Source organism: Bombina bombina, chromosome 9 (genome assembly GCF_027579735.1).
Source record: "Bombina bombina isolate aBomBom1 chromosome 9, aBomBom1.pri, whole genome shotgun sequence".
NCBI classification, from domain to species: Eukaryota; Metazoa; Chordata; class Amphibia; order Anura; family Bombinatoridae; genus Bombina; species Bombina bombina.
In genome coordinates this window covers 13,377,093-13,396,826 of record NC_069507.1, presented here as the reverse complement: position 1 = coordinate 13,396,826, position 19,734 = coordinate 13,377,093, and the positions used below count along the sequence as shown (strand labels likewise).

Sequence of the window (19,734 nt, the reverse complement as noted above, 5' to 3'; positions counted from 1 at the left end):
AACTAGTAGCTGTTCTACAAACTGCTGATGAATCTGTAGCCGGTGAACTACAAACTGCTGATGAATCTGTAGCTGGTGAACTAGAGCTGTTCTACAAACTGCTTATGAATCTGTAGCTGCTGAACTAGTAGATGTTCTACAAACTGCTGATGAATCTGTAGCTGGTGAACTAGTAGCTGTTCTACAAACTGCTGATGAATCTGTAACTGGTTTACCAAGAGCTGGTGAAGCTGTAGCTGTTCTACAACCTTCTAAAGAATCTGTAACTGGTTAACTAAGAGCTGGTGAAATAGTAGCTGGCCTACAAACCACTGATATAGCTGTAACTGGTTTACCAAGAGCTGGTGAAGCTGTAGCTGTTCTACAAACTGCTGATTAATCTGTAGCTGGTTTGCCAAGAGCTGGTGAAGCTGTAGCTGTTCTACAAACTTCTGATGAATCTGTAACTGGTTTACCAAGAGCTGATGAATCTGTAGCTGGTTTACCAAGAGCTGGTGAAGCTGTAGCTGTTCTACAAACTGCTGATGAAGCTGTAGCTGGTTTACCAAGAGTTGGTGAAGCTGTAGATGGTCTACAAACTGCTGATGAATCTGTAGCTGGTTTACCAAGAGCTTGTAAAGCTATAGCTGGTCTACAAGCTGATGATGAAGCTGTAGCTGATTTACCTAGAGCTGATGAAATAGCTGTTCTACAAACTGCTGATTAATGTGTAGCTGGTGAACTAGTAGCTTTTCTACAAACTGCTGATTAATCTGTAACTGGTTTATCAAGAGCTGGTGAAGCTGTAGCTGTTCTACAAACTGCTGATGAATCTGTAGCTAGTGAACTAGTAGCTGTTCTACAAACTGCTGATTAATCTGTAACTGGTTTATCAAGAGCTGGTAAAGCTGTAGCTGTTCTACAAACTGCTGATATATCTGTAGCTGGTGAACTAGTAGCTGTTCTACAAACTGCTGATGAATCTGGAGTTAGTTTACCAAGAGCTGGTGAAGCTGTAGCTGTGCTACAAACTGCTGATGAATATTTAGCTCGTTTATCAAGAGCTGGTGAAGCTGTAGCTGTTCTACAAACTGCTGATGAAGCTGTAGCTGGTTTACCAAAATCTGATGAAATACTAGCTGGCCTACATACCACTGATAAAGCTGTAACTGGTTTGCCAAGAGCTGGTGAAGCTGTAGCTGGTTTACCAAAAGCTGATGAAATACTAGCTGGCCTACAAACCACTGATGAAGCTGTAACTGGTTTACCAAGAGCTGATGAGGCTGTAGCTGGTTTACCAAGTGCTGGTGAAGCTGTAGCTGTTCTACAAACTGCTGAAAAAGCTGTTGCTGGTTTACCAAGAGCTGGTGAAATAGTAGCTGTTCTACAAACTGCTGATGAAGCTGTAGCTAGTTTACCAAGAGCTGGTGAAGCTATAGCTGTTCTAGAAACTGCTGATGAATCTGTAGCTGGTTTACTAAGAGCTGGTGAAGCTATAGCTGGTCTACAAACTGCTGATGAATCTGTAGCTGGTTTACTAAGAGCTGGTGAAGCTATAGCTGTTCTACAAACTGCTGATGAATCTGTAGCTGGTTTACTAAGAGCTGGTGAAGCTATAGCTGGTCTACAAACTACTGAGGAATCTGTAGCTGGTTTACTAAGAGCTGGTGAAGCTATAGCTGGTCTACAAACGACTGAGGAATCTGTAGCTGGTTTACTAAGAGCTGGTGAAGCTATAGCTGGTCTACAAACTACTGAGGAATCTGTAGCTGGTTTACCAAGAGCTGGTGAAGCTTAAGCTGGTCTACAAACTGCTGATGAATCTGTAGCTGGTTTACCAAGAGCTGTTGAAGCTGTAGCTGTTCTACAAACTGCTGGCGAATCTGTAGCTGGTTTACCAAGAGCTGGTGAAGCTGTAGCTGTTCTACAAACTGCTGATAAATCTTTAGCTGGTTTACCAAGAGCTGGTGAAGCTGTAGCTGTTCTACAAACTGCTGATGAATCTGTAGCTGGTTTACTAAGAGCTGGTGAAGCTATAGCTGGTCTACAAACTACTGAGGAATCTGTAGCTGGTTTACCAAGAGCTGGTAAAGCTTAAGCTGTTCTACAAACTGCTGGTGAAGCTGTAGCTGTTCTACAAACTGCTGATGAAACTGTAACTGGGTTACCAAGAGCTTGTAAAGCACGAGCTTGCGGGTGCATTTATCAGCCACTTGTAATGACTGGTTATTTAACATGCATCCGTAAATGGTAATATTTTCCCCTTTACTGGTGCACGTTAACATAGCGCTCCGCTTATCATCTAGCCCTGTGTGCACTGATGGAAGTGTTTTGTGTGTAAATAAACTAGTAACACAATAACATTGTCACCCATACGCATGTGTTGTTCTTGTTTGTTGTAGTGGGAGAAGCTGCAGATGACATCCAGTGAAAGAAGAAAAATAATGTGCTCAGTGACGTTCCACATCATCGCTATCACCTGTGTGGTCTGGTCTTTGTATGTTCTTATAGACCGGACGGCAGAGGAGATCAAATTGGGCCAAACCACCGGTATGTACCTTGTTTGCTAAACATTGTCTATATTTTATCATCTGTAGGTATCTGAATGCTTTCTGTACGGTGATAAAACATAACTAACAGTGATTTTAGGCTGAGGAAAAATGCACTGAAGCATCTAAATCACAGGTAAAAAATCCCTAGAAAACTATTGATACTGGCATAAAACAAAGCTTTTACATTAACATGCAGTGATTAAATTATACACGACACAGTCCCGCAAGCAGCATTTCTTAATGTGCACATGCAAGCCGTCTATAATAGACCCTTAACCTCATATTTAGATGGTGACATAGTATGTGCTTGGCAGATTTCTGACTCAGAGCTTTTGATGGTAAAAAATGGGCTAGATAACAAGTGGCGCGCTAAAGTTATTGCTTATCGTGACGTGGTTAACTTACGTGTGTATTACAAGTTGAAGTAAACAGGTTTGCTCGAGTTTAAACAAAATTTGCGCTCTGTGGGTTAACGCACGTGAAAACCAAGGCCTCGATCCGATATGCAGCGTCGCCCGCAAAAGCCGGCGACGCCAAATATTGCACTGGTTTGGTATCACATATACATATCTTATATTTCTGCCTTCGGCCGTAGTTTTTTGGCCCATAGACAGGTATACCAAACCAGCGCAGATAGAATCCTATCAGCCAATTGGAATTCGAGGGACGCCATCTTGGATGACGTCATTTAAAGGAAACTTAATTCGTCGTTCAGTCTTCGGGCCAGCTGGATGTTCTGCGTCGGAGGTCGGAAGAAGCCGGAAGAAAGAAGATTGAAGATGCCACTTGGAGGAAGACTTCGCCCCGATGGAGGACCTCTTCTTTGCCGCTTGGATGAAGACATCGCCGGGATGGAAGACCTCTTCTTTGCCGCTTGGATGAAGACATCGCCGGGATGGAAGACCTCTTCTTTGCCGGTTGGATGAAGACATCGCCGGGGTGGAGGACCACATCTGGATGAAGAGTTCGGCCCGGCTGGGTGAAGACGACTCAAGGTAGGGAGATCTTCTGGGGGTTAGTGTTAGGTTTTTTTAAGGGGGGTTTGGGTGGGTCTAGAGTAGGGGTATGTGGGTGGTGGGTTGTAATGTTGGGGGGTGGTATTGTGTTTTTTTTTACAGGCAAAAGAGCTGATTACTTTGGGGAAATGCCCCGCAAAAAGCCCTTTTAAGGGCTGGTAAAAGAGCTGGTTACTTTTTAATTTAGAATAGGGTAGGGCATTTTTTTATTTTGGGGGGCTTTATTATTTTATTAGGGGGCTTAGATTAGGTGTAAGTAGCTTAAAATTCTTGTAATCTTTTTTTATTTTTTGTAATTTAGTGGGGGTTTTTTTGTAATTTAGTTTAGTGTATTTAATTGTATTTTAGTTTAGATATTTGTAGTTTATTTAATTTGTTGATAGTGTAGGTGTATTTGTAACTTAGGTTAGGATTTATTTTACAGGTAAATTGGTAATTATTTTAACTAGGTAGCTATTAAATAGTTATTAACTATTTAATAGCTATTGTACCTAGTTAAAATAAATGCCAAGTTACCTGTAAAATAAATATAAACCCTAAAATAGCTACAATGTAATTATTAATTATATTGTAGCTATCATACGGCTAGATTTGGAGTTTTGTCGGTAACGACCCAAAAATCTAACGCCGGCTTTTTTCTAGCCGCACCATAAAAATAACTCTGGTATTGAGAGTTCACATAAAGGCTGCGTTAGGCTCCAAAAAAGGAGCGTAGAGCATTTTTAACGCAGCTTCAACTCTCGATACTAGAGTTGCTTACGCAAGTGGCCAGCCTCAAAAACGTGTTCGTGCACGATTCCCCCATAGAAAACAATGGGGCTGTTTGAGCTGAAAAAAAACCTAACACCTGCAAAAAAGTTGTGTTCAGCTCTTAACGCAGCCCCATTGTTTGCTATGCGGAAACACCTCCTAGGTCTGCACCTAACACCCTAACATGTACCCAGAGTCTAAACACCCCTAACGTTACACTTATTAACCCCTAATCTGCCGCCCCCGCTATCACTGACACCTGCATTTTATTTTTAACCCCTAATCTGCCGCTCCGTAAACCGCCTCTACTTACATTATCCTTATGTACCCCTAATCTGCTGCCCCTAACACCGCCGACCCCTATATTATATTTATTAACCCCTAATCTGCCGCCCACAACGTCGCCCCCACCTGCCTACACTTATTAACCCCTAATCTGCCGAGCGGACCGCACCGCTACTATAATAAAGTTATTAACCCCTAATCCGCCTCACTAACCCTATAATAAATAGTATTAACCCCTAATCTGCCCTCCCTAACATCGCCGACACCTAACTTCAATTATTAACCCCTAATCTGACGACCGGAGCTCACCGCTATTCTAATAAATGTATTAACCCCTAAAGCTAAGTCTAACCCTAACACTAACACCCCCCTAACTTAAATATAATTTTAATCTAACGAAATTAATTAACTCTTGTTAAATAAATTATTCCTATTTAAAGCTAAATACTTACCTGTAAAATAAATCCTAATATAGCTACAATATAAATTATAATTACATTGTAGCTATTTTAGGATTAATATTTATTTTACAGGCAACTTTGTAATTATTTTAACCAGGTACAATAGCTATTAAATAGTTAAGAAATATTTAATAGCTACCTAGTTAAAATAATTACAAAATTACCTGTAAAATAAATCCTAACCTAAGTTACAATTAAACCTAACACTATACTATCATTAAATTAATTAAATAAAATATCTACAATTACCTACAATTAAACCTAACACTACACTATCAATACATTAATTAAATACAATATCTACAAATAAATACAATGAAATAAACTAAAGTACAAAAAATAAAAAAGAACTAAGTTACAAAAAATAAAAAAATATTTACAAACATAAGAAAAATATTACAACAATTTTAAACTAATTACACCTACTCTAAGCCCCCTAATAAAATAACAAAGACCCCCAAAATAAAAAATGCCCTACCCTATTCTAAATTACTAAAGTTCAAAGCTCTTTTACCTTACCAGCCCTGAACAGGGCCCTTTGCGGGGCATGCCCCAAGAAGTTCAGCTCTTTTGCCTGTAAAAAAAACATACAATACCCCCCCCCCAACATTACAACCCACCACCCACATACCCCTAATCTAACCCAAACCCCCCTTAAATAAACCTAACACTAAGCCCCTGAAGATCATCCTACCTTGTCTTCACCTCACCAGGTATCACCGATCCGTCCTGGCTCCAAAATCTTCATCCAACCCAAGCGGGGGCTGGCGATCCATCATCCGGTGGCTGAAGAGGTCCAGAAGAGGCTCCAAAGTCTTCATCCTATCCGGGAAGAAGAGTAGATCCGGACCGGCAACCATCATCTTCTAAGCGGCATCTTCTATCTTCATCCGATGAGGACCGGCTCCACCCTGAAGACCTCCGACTCGGACCCATCTTCATCCGGCGACGTCCAACTGAAGAATGAAGGTTCCTTTAAGGGACGTCATCCAAGATGGCGTCCCTCGAATTCTGATTGGCTGATAGGATTCTTAGGGTTGCTTCACTGGTCACTCCATGAGGGACTTACCCACTGGGAGTAGGCATATAGACATAGCAATACCACAAAGTCGATTATTATAGCGTTTTTGTATGCCTTATCCCTAAGATCTTCACCCTCCCCAGGTCGACCAGACTTGTTCTACCCCAGTCTCTTATATATGAGTGCAATTCAACAAAAATATTGACCGGGTTGCTTCACTGGCAACTTTTGTGAGGGACTTACCCTGTTAGTTATAGGCGCGTAGTGGCCTTTCCTTTCTGTTGTTAAAAGTTATTTTATCTTGTGCCAGTACTAACGATCTTCACCCTCCCAAAGTACACCAGACTTATTGTACCCAAAGTTTGTTTTTCTGCAGGAGGCCTATTAAGCCAAAAATTAAATCCCAGCCATATTTAGCCACATATTTAAAACTTATAACATATACCAGGTAGAGTGTCTATGGCCAATAGATAAGTTAGGCCTAAACTTGTGGTTTACCGGTCCAAGCAATGGTGCTCTCTCTGCTTGTGCGACGTCTATGCCGACCTTTTCCACGGCTGTTCTCGGGCCGGATATACCTGCCAAGAGAATGTGGCGTCGCTGACTCAGGCAGGCGTGCGTGTAAAGTCAGCCTTGATCTTCTTTCCCTCTTGGAGCTAATCTTCTTTAGCCCGTATTACCAAGCTCAAAAACTGGCTCACGAATATTTGATGCCGCAGTTACCATCTACGCAGCTTGCTCTGATAGCGTTCACAGCCGCTTCCACGCACACCTACGTCACGTGCGTCCACTGACGCCGTAACTGGAACCCGTTGATAGATGTTAATGTAAAAAGGTGCGTGTGTATTCTTAATGTAAATATTTTACATTCCGATGTTCTACACTTAGAAGAAAATGTTTTTTGTATTTCTAAATATTTGTTTGTTTATATATATATATATATATATATATATATATTCAGCTAGATACATAGGTATAGATATATATTTTATAAAAATGTTTTATAAATATATATTTTATCTGAAGAATGTTGGAATGAAAAATATTCATAACTACCTTCGGCAATAGCACTGTAGGTCTAATGTGGTGTCAGGTTAGCGTGCAAGCGATAAGTGTTAGTTTCCTTCCATAAGGCAGGGAGAGTCCACGACTTAATTCCTTACTGTTGGGAAATATAACACTTGGCCACCAGGAGGAGGCAAAGACACCCCAGCCAAAGGGTTAAATATCCATCCCACTTCCCCTATCCCCCAGTCATTATTTGCCTTTTGTCACTATTGGAGGTGGCAGAGAAGTGTCAGAAGATTTGGTTAGTCCTGTAATGGGTATGTTCCTTTCGAGGAAGGACTGGAGTTTTAAGTAATCATGTTAACCTCTCAGTGATAGTATTGATGAAAGTTAGAGTCTGGAGATGCAGGGAAAGTTTTTCTGTGAACCCATCCAGACTCTCGCTAGCAGCTCTTGAGCAATCAGTGTTGACGAGTTTCAATGCTTGCTATTACACACTCAAGTCCATGTCAGAAGCGCTGCTGCAAGACTGTCACACTTGAGAGGCTGTGCCTGTTCCACAGCATGGATCCTGGAGGGTAAGACCGTTTTTTATATATACATTGTAAAACGCTATACAGGGTCACAGTGTGGCCCCTTTATACCTCGATAGGATTATGGGTTAATATCTCCTTCAGGGAGATTATTTGAACAGTTTGGGGATTTATATCTGCTTAATGTGAGAGTTTGTTTAGGCTCATAGACTGTGTGTTTTTGGCTTGGAACAAGCAGGTTTCACTATAGTTTTTGAAGTGTTTTTCATACCATGTGACCGGAAATTACTACCTTCTCTACACTACCCGCTCCACATGCAGTTCCCCACAGCTCAACTAATCCTTTATCTAAAGGGGGCTTTTTTCCAGCGTACTTTACTGCGCAGTTACAATCGGCAGTGTCTGCGGCCCTGAGTGCCTTACCTCGCTCTAGCAAACGCAAGAGAAAGGTTAAAGATAGTTCTGACCTTGAGTCATCTAAATATTTGTCGGATTTATATCCCAGCTATCTGAGGATGAGTTAACCTCTTTAGCTTCAGAGTGAATCTTCTGAGTCGGAGACTTCAGTAACTAAACCTTCTTCAGCGGAGGAACCCTCCTTTAGATTTAAAATTGAGCATCTGTGTTTTGTATTAAAGGAGGTTCTGTCTACACTAGAGGTTCCAAAGGCTACACTCCCTGAGGAGCCTAAGATCCCTAAATTAGACAGGGTTTATGAACATAGGAAGGTCCCTCTGACTTTTTCTGTGCCAGTTAAGATGGCAAATATTATTAGTAAAGAATGGGAAAGAGTAAGAACTTCTTTTTCCCGCTCGTCTACTTTTAAAAAATTATTCCTGGTCCCTGACTCAATTAGATTTGTGTGGCTCCATCCCGAAGGTGAATGGCGCTATCTCCACGCTGGCTATGCATACTACTATCCCTCTGGAGGATAGTTCTTCTTTTAGAGAGCCTAGGGATGAAAAAATGGAAACTTTTCTGAGGAAGATGTTTCAACATACAGAGTTTTTATTTCAACCGGCGGCAGCTGTAGCAGCGTTGCTGGAGCAGCTACCTACTGGCGCAACACTCTGTCGTAGCTCATTGAGGTGGAGACTCCCCTTGAGGATATTCAGGAGAGAATTAAAGCACTGACAATTGCTAACTCCTTCATCTGTGACGTGAATATGCAGATTATTTGCATAAATGCAAAGGCTTCTGGCTTTGCGGTTCTAGCCTGCCAGGCTCTCTGATTGAAGTCTTGGTCTGCGGATATGACTTCTAAATCCAGACTCCTTTCTCTTCCCTTCAAGGGAAAGATTTTATTCGGTCCAGGGCTGGACTCCATTATTTCTATGGTTACCGGAGGGAACGGTGCCTTCCTACCGCAAGATAAGAAGAATAGGCCTAAGGGACTGCAACTGTCTAATTTTCGTTCCTTTCGTGCTGACAAGTAACAACAACAGCAGTCCTCTTCCAAGTCCGAGCAGCCCAAGAGTACTTGGAAGCCGGCTCACTCCTGGAATAAGTCCAAACAGACTAAGAAGCCCGCCGAGAACAAATCGGCATGAAGGGGTGACCCCCGATCCGGGGCAGTAGAGGGCAGACTGTCTCTTTTTTTCAGACGCTTGTCTATAGGGTGTACATGATCCTTGGGTCCTGGAGGTCATATCTCAAGGATACAGGATAGGATTCAAGTCTCATCTGCCCAGGGGCAGAATCCTACTCTCCAGTCTTTCAACAAGACCAGAAAAGAGGGCTGCCTTCTTACGTTGTGTATGAAATCTCTCCTCTCTAGGAGTAATTGTCCTGGTACCCACAGCAGAAAGAGGGTTGGGGTTTTTTTTTTTTTTTAAACAAGCTTTATTGTTCAAAACAAAATTCAGCAATACAATAAAATGTGGACAACAAGTATTGTTAATACAATGGGAAAAATAAAGTCCATGTGACCTAGCACACTCTTTCGTGAGTAAAGACAAGTCCCAAAGTAGGTGCAGATCCAGATTTTTGATTAAGCCAGGATCTTGTGTCTCAATTATAAGCTTGAATTTTCCATATACAACAAAGTTATTCCTTAACAATAAACAAGTCCATTGACTGAACAAGTATGCCAGATAATATTCCGAAAAGTAAGAGTACAGTTAAAAGATGAGGAAGGAGGAAAAGGGAATTCTACAGAAGTGTAAAGAGAGGGGGGGGGGAAAAAGCGCACCAAGAAGCCCAAACCGAATGAATGTACTTGTATGTCTTACTGACTATACAGGTGTTCCCCTCCAACTGGCTAGCATCATTTCATGTGTGACCAATTGGTTTGTCTTAATGTTATGTAATCTCTCAAGAACTAACAAATCGTCCACTGCATTCCGCCATTCCTCTAATGTTGGTATATTAGGTGTCTTCCACTTTTTAGGGATAATTTTTTTAGCTCCAGTAATCATTATCAGCAAAAGTGCCTGCTTGTGTGGTTCTTTAATTTTTGGGATGTTCAGAAAGAGCATCGTTTCAGGCGTGCAAGGGATGCCGACATTCAACTTCCCTGAGGCCTGTGCAATCATCTCGGACCAGAAGCCCAATATTCTCGGTCAGGACCACCAGATATGCAAGAGCAAGCCTAGTTCCCCACATCCTCTCCAACACAGAGAACTAGCTTTAGGGTATAGCCTGTGAATTCTAGTTGGTGTGAGATACCATCTACTCAACAGTTTCAGGTGTATCTCCTGTACATTTGCTGACACTGAGGAGTGTTTTGTTAGCTGAAACGAGCTTAGCCATGCCTCTTTTTCAATGTCAGTGCTAAGCTCCCTGCTCCAGGTGCTAGTATATGTGGGTAGAGGGCTGTCAGGTTGGTCAGACACTAATTTGTATATGAGTGAAATTAAGCGCCTTTGCGGCCTGTTTGCGATGCATAAGTGTTCAAATGGAGTGGGCTCCCTTCCCAGTCCCTCTTTGTGTGTATGATGTGTTAAAAAGTGTACCATTTGATTATACCTTAACCGAGGGTTGGGGTTTTATTCAAACCTTTTCGTGGTTCCAAAGAAGGAGGGAACTTTTCGTCCAATTCTGGACCTAAAGTTCCTAAACAAGTTTCTGAGTGTTCCCTCTTTTAATTTGGAGACAATACGGTCAATCCTTCCTCTGGTTCAGGAAGGACAGTTTATGACCACAATAGACCTGAAGGATGCATACCTTTACGTCCCAATTCACAGGGAACATTTTCAGTTCCTTAAGTTTGCTTTTCTGGACCAGCACTTCCAGTTCATAGCTCTTCCGTTTGGCCTAGCTACTACTCCAAGGATATTTACAAAGGTTCTGGGGGCTCTTCTAGCCATTGCCAGAACACAAGGTATTGCAGTAGCGCATTACCTGGACGATATCTTGATACAAGCACCATCTTTTCGTCTAGTGGAAGAGTCCCTTCTCAATCTTCTTCGATCACAAGGGTGAATTTCCTGGGAACTATAATAGACTCCATATCCATGAGCATATTCCTCACAGTTCAGATATGTTGCAAGCGAACATCTGCATGTCTTGCCCTCCAGGCCTCCTCAAGACCCTCAGTGGCTCAGTGTATGGAGATAATCGGACTCATGGTGTCCTGCATGGACATCATTCCTTTTGCCAGATTCCATCCCAGACCCTTACAACTATGCATGCTGAGACAATGGAATGGCGATCATTCAGATCTGTCTCAACAGATCGTGCTGGACAGCCTGTCGAGAGACTCGCTCTCCTGGTGGCTTTGTCCAGATCATCTGTCCCAAGACACGTGCTTTTTGAGACCGTGCTAGGAGATTGCAACTAGGAACGCAAGCCTTTCCGGCTGGGGAACTGTTTGGGGTGCCATGAAGGCACAGGGTCTGTTGACTCTGGGCAATCTTTAATGCCTTGAAGGCTTGGCCCCTTCTGGGATTGTCCCAGTTTATCATATTCCAATCAGACAATATAACCTCGGTTGCCTATATCAACCACCAAGGTGGAACGAGAAGTTCCTTGGCAATGAGAGAAGTATTTCAGATACTAGAGTGGGTGGAGACTAACAAATGTATACTGTCAGCGATCCACATTCCCGGGTGTGGACAACTGGGAAGTGGACTTTCTCAGCAGGCAATCCTTTCACCCAGGGAATGGTCTCTTCACCCCAAGGTGTTTGCAGAGATATGCAGCGAGTGGGGGACGCCGGAGATAGATCTCATGGCATGCTGCCTCAAAACAAAGCTACCCAGGTACGGGTCGAGGTTGAGGGATCCTCAGCCGGAACTGATAGATGCCCTATCAGTACCATGTAGGTTCAGACTCATATATCTTTTTCCTCCATTACCGCTTCTTCCTAGTGTGGTGGCTCGCATCAAGCAAGAGCGAGCATTTGTGATTCTGATTGCTCTGTTGTGGCCGGGAAGGACGCGGTTTGCAGATTTGGTTGGGATGTCCTCATCTCCTCAGTGGAGGTTACCTCGTCAAAGAGATCTGCTTATAGATGGTCCCTTCGTTCATCAAAATCTAGATTCTCTGAGGCTGACTGCATGGAGTTTAAACGCTTAGTCTTAGTCAAGAGAGGGTTTTCTGAGAGTGTTATGGACACTCTGGTTCAAGCTCGTAAGCCAGTTACTCGTCATATCTACCATAAGGTGTGGAGGACTTATTTGTACTGGTGTGAAGAGCATGGCTTTTCCTGGTATAAGGATAAGGTTGCCAGAATTTTATCTTTTCTCCAGGATGGACTGGAGAAGGGTCTATCTGCTAGTTCCCTGAAGGGACAGATATCGGCCCTGTCTGTGTTACTGCACAAAAGATTGGCTCAGCTTCAGAATGTGCAGTTCTTTGTTAAGGCTCTGGCTAGGATCAGACCCGTATTCAGATCTGGGGCTCCGCCTTGGAGACTCAATCTTGTTCTTAGTGTTTTGCAGCAGGCTCCGTTTGAGCCTATGCATACTATTGACATTAAATTGGAAGGTTCTTTTTCTGTTGACTATTGCCTCTGAGCGCAGAGTTTCCGAAATTTCTGCTTTGCAATGTGATCCCCCCTATCTGGTTTTTCATGCTGATAAGGCGGTTTTGCACACTAAACTAGGGTTACTCTAAGGTGGTGTCGAATTGTAACATTAATCAAGAAATTGTTGTTCCTTCCTTGTGTCCTAATTCTTCTTCAGCGAAGGAACGTTTGCTTCACAATCTAGATGTGGTTTGTGCCTTGATATTCTATCTTCAGGCTACTAAGGAATTCAGACAATCTTCCTCTTTGTTTGTCATCTATGCGGGGAAGTGTAAGGGGCAGAAGGCTACTACGACTTCTCTATCTTTCTGGTTGAGGAGTGTCATTCGCTTAGCTTATGAGACAGTGGGACGACAGCCTCCTGAGAGGATAAAGGCTCATTCTACTAGAGCAGTGGCTTCCTCTTGGGCTTTTAAGAACGAAGCCTCAATGGATCAGATTTGTAAGGCGGCTACCTGGTCCTCCTTACATACTTTTTCTAAATTTTACAAGTTTGATGTGTTTGCTTCGGCTGAAGCAGCTTTCAGGAGAACAGTTTTGCAGGCTGTGGTGCTCTCAGAATAAGGTCCGCCTCTTTTGTCTGTTTCCTCACGTTATTCATTCAGTGTCCTCTGGAGCTTGGGTATAGTTTTCCCAACAGTAAGGAATGAAGTCATGGACTCTGCCTGCCTTATGGATGGAAAACATAATTTATGCTTAACAGATAAATTCCTTTCCTTCCTGGCAGAGAGAGTCCACGACCCCGCCTGTAAAAAAAAATTCTGATGGGCGGCTCCCTTTTATATTATTTCTTCTGGTACCTTTTATACTCTGATGTTTCTCCTAATTTTCCTTGTTCCCTCTGCAGAATGACTGGGGGATAGGGAAAGTGGGAGGGATATTTAAGCCTTTGGCTGGGGTGTCTTTGCCTCCTCCTGGTGGCCAGGTGTTGTATTTCCCAACAGTAAGGAATTAAGTTGTGGACTTTCCCTGCCAGGAAGGAAAGGAGTTTGGTAAGCATAAATCATGTTTTTTTGTTTTTTTTTAAATTTCGCGCCCCATTAAAGTCTATCTGGAGGAGAAGTTCACGCAGTTGCGATATCCGAAGTACTGAAGTTAGTGCGCATCAGGTTTCGCTCACTATCGATTTACTTTTGACTTGTAATACGCACGCAAACCTGCCTGCAGTAAGATTTAACTTTCAGTTGTGTTAGTACTAGAGCCAAAAATATATTTAGCTCGCCACTTGTAATCTGACCCAATGTATTTAGTTAAAATGTTGGTAAATTTGATCCTCTTTGCTATCACAATTGAGGCCTTAGCACACAAAAAATCGACAGGACAAACAAATCTCAGGGATCAACATAAAAACTTGCGAATATAAATTAGCGTTATACGCAGATGATATTTTGCTCACACTAACCAATATTGACAAATCGTTAGCCAAAACATTAGCCATTTTTAGGTCCTACTGAGCAGTCTCAAATTTCCACCTTAACCTGTCAAAATCTGAATTGTTGAATATCACATATAATTCAGAAGTGCTCGCCAGGGAATTACAAACTTGTCCTTTAAAAGCGCAACAATCTAAAATGAAATATCTAGGAATTTTTCTATCCCCAGACCAGCAGGAGGTATTTCAGGCTAACTACAAATCCCTAGAACATAACCTCATTGCAGATTTATCTGGTTGGAAAAATAAATCAATCTCCTGGGTAGGACGAATCAACGTAATCAAAATGAACGTGTTACCTCGACTGTTGTACCTACTCCAGACAACAACTATACCTTTACCGACAAACTACCTACACAAAGTACAGGACGCTATAGAACATTATATATGGGGAGACATCATACCAAGAGTCGCCAAAAAAACACTGTACCTACCTAAAGATAAGGGAGGCCTCGGGGTCCCTAATATGCACATCTACAAACAGGCAATTACATTAAGTAGACTTTCGGACTGGTGCTATAATGACCACAATAAAGAATGGGTGCAGCTGAACTGTGCCATCCTGGGTACCAGTAATGCCGGCACTATTGCATGGCTGCTAGGGATAGACAGACCAATAGCCGCATCAATCTACCCCTTACTCTCAGACTTCTACACCACTTGGGATAGGATCCTAAACACCTCAACAAATATATCCTCACGGTTCTCCCCACTGACCCCAACCTTGCAAAATCCTACAGTCCCTTGGAACCATAAAGAGAATAGACCAGATCAAAAAACACTCTTTAAAGAGTGGACAATCTCAGCGTTGATGAAGGGCACAAGCTTAAACCTCTTACAGAAATTAAGGACAGTATGCCTGAAGTTAGCAAGAACTGGTTATCGCATTCCCAGCTTAGCCACGTCTTAACGACACACAAGCACAGACATAACCTTACGAGACAGACGACACCCTGTGAAGCACATGCCTACGTGTAACACCAACAGCACATGCAGTGTCACTTTAGACTCACATCTTCCCTCATACACAAAAGCCTGGGAAAAAGAATTACGAACAGACATTGATCCCCAAGACTGGCAGACAGCTTTTCAAGTCACCAAACAGGCATCAATTGCAAGGATCTTGTTATAAATTTCTATCCAGGTGGTATCTCACCCCCAGTAGGCTGAAACGCATATATAAAAATACCTCAGGGAAGTGCTGGAGAGAATGTGGGGGGAGGGAACTCCCACGCACATTTGGTGGGATTGTCCTAGATTGTACACATACTGGATGGGGATTCTGGAAAGCATTGAAACAGCAACAGGGAAACCATTACATAACAACCCCAAGACATCTATCACTACCCAAACTTGAAAGTAAAGTAAGCAAAGCATTGAGGCTGATTATGTTAAACAGCGCCAAGATGTTAATCCCGAAACATTGGAAGTCAAAGAATGTTCCAACGGCTGGAGAATGGCAGCATCAGGTAGACATCCTAATACACTTAGAAAGATATCACCACATACAGCAGGGTACAACAGATATGCATGAACTCATGCTAGCACAATGGGCCGAATGCAAATCCCACTTAGGTCAGGTAACACAGGGGGGACCAGCCAGACCAATAGGGTAAGAGACAAGGTACTATAGATTTCTTTGTGATGCGCGCGACAGGTTGAGTGGGCAATACCATCTCAAATTGTATTAAGGATCGTTTGTGAATTTGTCATTTTCATTATATTTCCTTGCATTTATATTATTGTTATTTAATTTAAGTGTCGCTTGGATCAGATTACTTAAATGGACACTCACTACCTTCAGATGTTATTCTGAAATGACCAAGCCCGGACAATTTGTAATTTTGCAGGAAAGTTTATTGTAGAGGGCACTGGGTGCCAACAATTTGACAATCACATGTATGCTTGAAATGTTGAAACAGTTTGTAACATTTATTTGACCTTCAATAAAGCTTCTTTAAAAACTTAAAAAAAAAAAAATTGTTGGTAAATTTGAAAGGAAGTCAACTCCAAAAATGTTATTGTTAAAAAGATAGATAATCCCTTTATTGCATAACCAACACTGTTATATTAATAGACTTTATACCTCTGTGATTAACTTGTATCTAAACCTCTGCAGACTGCCCCTTATCTCAGTTATATTAATATACTTTTTACCTCTGTGATTACCTTGTATCTAAACCTCTGCAGACTGCCCCTTATCTCAGTTATATTAATATACTTTTTACCTCTGTGATTACCTTGTATCTAAGCCTCTGCAGACTGCCCCTAATCTCAGTTATATTAATATACTTTTTACCTCTGTGATTAACTTGTATCTAAGCCTCTGCAGACTGCCCCTTATCTCAGTTATATTAATATACTTTTTACCTCTGTGATTACCTTGTATCTAAGCCTCTGCAGACTGCCCCTTATCTCAGTTATATTAACCCTTTAAGGACACAGCTTTCAGTTTGCTCAATTGTTTTATGACGGAAAAATTCCGTCATATGTCCTTAAGAGGTTAATATACTTTTACCTCTGTGATTACCTTGTATCTAAGCCTCTGCAGACTGCTCCTTATCTCGGTTATATTGCTATACTTTTTACCTCTGTGATTACCTTGTATCTAAGCCTCTGCAGACTGCCCCTAATCTCAGTTATATTAATATACTTTTTACCTCTGTGATTAACTTGTATCTAAGCCTCTTTTGACAGCCCCCTGATCACATGACTATTTATCTATTGACTTGCATTTTAGCCAATTAGTGCTGTGTCAACCACAACTCCACAGGACAGAGCACAATGTTATCTATATGGCACCCATGAATTATTAGCCTCTTGTTGGGAAAAGCTAATAAAAAGCATGTGATAAGAGGCTGTCTGTAGTGGCTTAGAAACAGGCAGACATTTATAGGTTTAAATGTTATAAAGTATATTAATATAACAGTGCTGGTTGTGCAAAGCTGGGGAATGGGTAGGAATGGTGTTATTTATCTTTTTAAACAATAACAGTTTTGGTGTTGACTGTCCCTTTAAATATAATTAAAATAGATCCTAAATATGTGTAGTTATTTATATACAGTTTTACAGATGAGTCTTTTTTTTATTATTTATTTATTTTTTATTATTCTCCCTCCCAGTTCAAGAACCTGTTTTTTTCTTGAGGTGACGTTTTCACATCTTATCCAATTGCCTTTCTAGCCATACAACTAAAAAAAACAAAAAAAACCATTGCAGAGCTGCTCATGCACTCTGATCACCTGTAAGTCCTCTGAGCCCGGTGCTTGTGTGCATGCATGTAGCACACATGAATTCCCATTTATTATTATTTGTGCCTGTCTTGGGAGCTTGCATTGCTGTATACGCAGAGAGCAGGTAGGACTGCTCTCTAAATCTCTACACTAGCAACATAAATGAAATGAATACATGGGAAGACTGTGTCAATGAGAAATAAAGTTTATAAGAAAAACAAATGAGCAGTATGTACTTATAAATAATATATTTATTATACGTATCATTAAATGATCGCATTGTACCAGACACGCACACAGAGTGTAGGGGAAGCTGGAGATACTTTGGTCATTTTATAATTTTAACACAATGGAGTTAAATAAATGCATAATCCAGCCCAGAAAACAAGTCTCTTGTTAGGAGATTCTGGTTTGAAACATATGAGAATTATCGCCAGTCTGTTACTTCTAGCTCACCCAGCAGCTTACTGGCGTCACATTAGGTGTAACCACGAAAGCGGCTGTCTGCTTAAGAGCCGTGAGTAACTGCACACAGACAACTAAATTAGGTTCTTACTGTTTGTGGGAATGTCCATCCCTGTTGTTATTGACTGTGATTCACCATCCTCACTTATTCTTTATTTTGTCTTCCTGTATTGTGCAGGTATTCTGGAGTGGCCGTTCTGGACTAAGTTAGTGGTGGTAGCAATTGGCTTTACTGGTGGACTTTTGTTTATGTATGTGCAGTGCAAAGTCTATGTCCAGCTGTGGAAGAGACTAAAGGCCTATAACAGGGTCATTTATGTACAGAACTTTCCGGATACTTGTAAAAAGAAACTCTTTGAAAAGACAATAATAATTGAGCCAAATCTGGAAAGTAAAGAACCACCTGGAATTCACCACTCGGACACAAATTCATCTTACTACACAGATCCAGAGGATTGTGGGGCCGCAATCCTGCAAGTCTAAACTTTGTTTTCCAGTTCTTTTACATAGACAATTGCTTACTGACTGCGGGCAGCAGAAGATGATGTCATCACATCTCATTCGTTTCCTCTTTTCTATCCACTCCACATACAGACGTTTCTGTCCTTTCTTGTTTCAACGTTTTATACCTCCTTCAGATGATCAGTGGATACCTCCTTCAGTGAAGTGGAAACATTTCAGGGACCTGCATTAAATCCACGATCAAACAATAATCAGTTTGTGTAGAAGAGAAATGTTTGTGGATCAAAAGACAGTTAGTGAATATAGTATCTGGTTCACTAAATCCTATTTTTCTGGGTTTGTTAATAAGGACTGCAATGGAAATAATGTTTTGTAGAGAAGGACGGTTGCACAATATAAGATGTTGACCACTGTTCCTACTGCCAATAACATTCTTTTAGGCATTGAGTTCACAGTTTTGCTTTACATTTGAATCACAAGAGCATCAAGCACTTTTTTGAAGATGTTTTTTGTAAAACTTATGCCAGTTGGGACAATTGCTTAGTTACTGGTCAGAGAACGTGCTGTGTTTCCTTTCTTGTGTAACCTCTTGCCTTACATGCTGTATATACAAAATGTCATTTTACACGTAAGGAAAACGATCTCTGCCTTGTTATTTCAGGAATAATACATCTGTAAGTAGCTGACATTTACCCTTTTTCTACTGGATGGATTCAAGAATTTTTTTACTGAGGAAAAAATCTGCACATATTGGTAGAACTTGATTTCCTTGAGTAATTATGAATAAAAATGCAAACTTTTTTCCTAAATTAAAATTGTTAGTGTGTTGAGAAGAACTTGTTTAGTGAATAGAGTAGGTTGTGAGTAAATCACAGGCTAGCGCTAGAATACCATTTGTTCACAACTTCTAAAGTTAGTTGCTAAATATTTCTTGTCATTAATTACCGCAGAGAAATTCTGTATCTGTAGACTCAACAAAAACATCTGGAACCAAAGGTAAAACGTTAGTAAATGACCATAAGTTATCAGGTTTTGCCTTAAACATATTCTGGGGTCTCTTCAGTGACACTGCCCTACAACCTGGTAGGATAAAGTATTTGTCACACTTAGTATTAACTGTAGTGACTTATAATACAATATCTTACAGTAGAATAAATACTCTGGCTTTATGTCTTATTAACAGTGAACTGCTCACACTATGTACTGTTCCTCAATTGTACAAAAGCCTAATATGATTGGGATGCAAAAAAATAAAGAATGATATTTTGTTCCTGCACCTCCAAGGTGGCAGATCCCTCTGAATGGAGTAAAGGACACTGGTGTTTTATAGGGCTGTGAAATGTAGACTATACAAGAGCACAAGTACTATGTACACAAGTATGTAGACTAGACAAGAGCACAAGTACTATGCACACAAGTATGTAGACTATACAAGAGCACAAGTACTATGTACACAAGCATGTAGACTAGACAAGAGCACAAGTACTATGCACACAAGTATGTAGACTATACAAGAGAACAAGTACTATGTACACAAGTATGTAGACTATACAAGAGCACAAGTACTA

At 41.2% G+C, this 19,734-nt stretch overlaps 1 protein-coding gene across 1 annotated transcript in view; it reads left to right on the top strand.

Annotated features, from left to right (window-relative positions):
* The window catches only part of LOC128639756 (E3 ubiquitin-protein ligase MARCHF8), a 441,938-nt gene extending 422,470 nt beyond the window's left edge, over positions 1 to 19,468 (top strand). The window contains exons 8-9 of the mRNA XM_053691882.1: positions 2,382 to 2,529; positions 17,883 to 19,468. Coding sequence (XP_053547857.1) covers positions 2,382 to 2,529; positions 17,883 to 18,187 — 453 coding nt within the window. The 3' untranslated portion in view covers positions 18,188 to 19,468. The remainder of the gene's footprint in view (positions 1 to 2,381; positions 2,530 to 17,882) is intronic.
* The last annotated feature ends 266 nt before the right edge of the window (positions 19,469 to 19,734 follow it).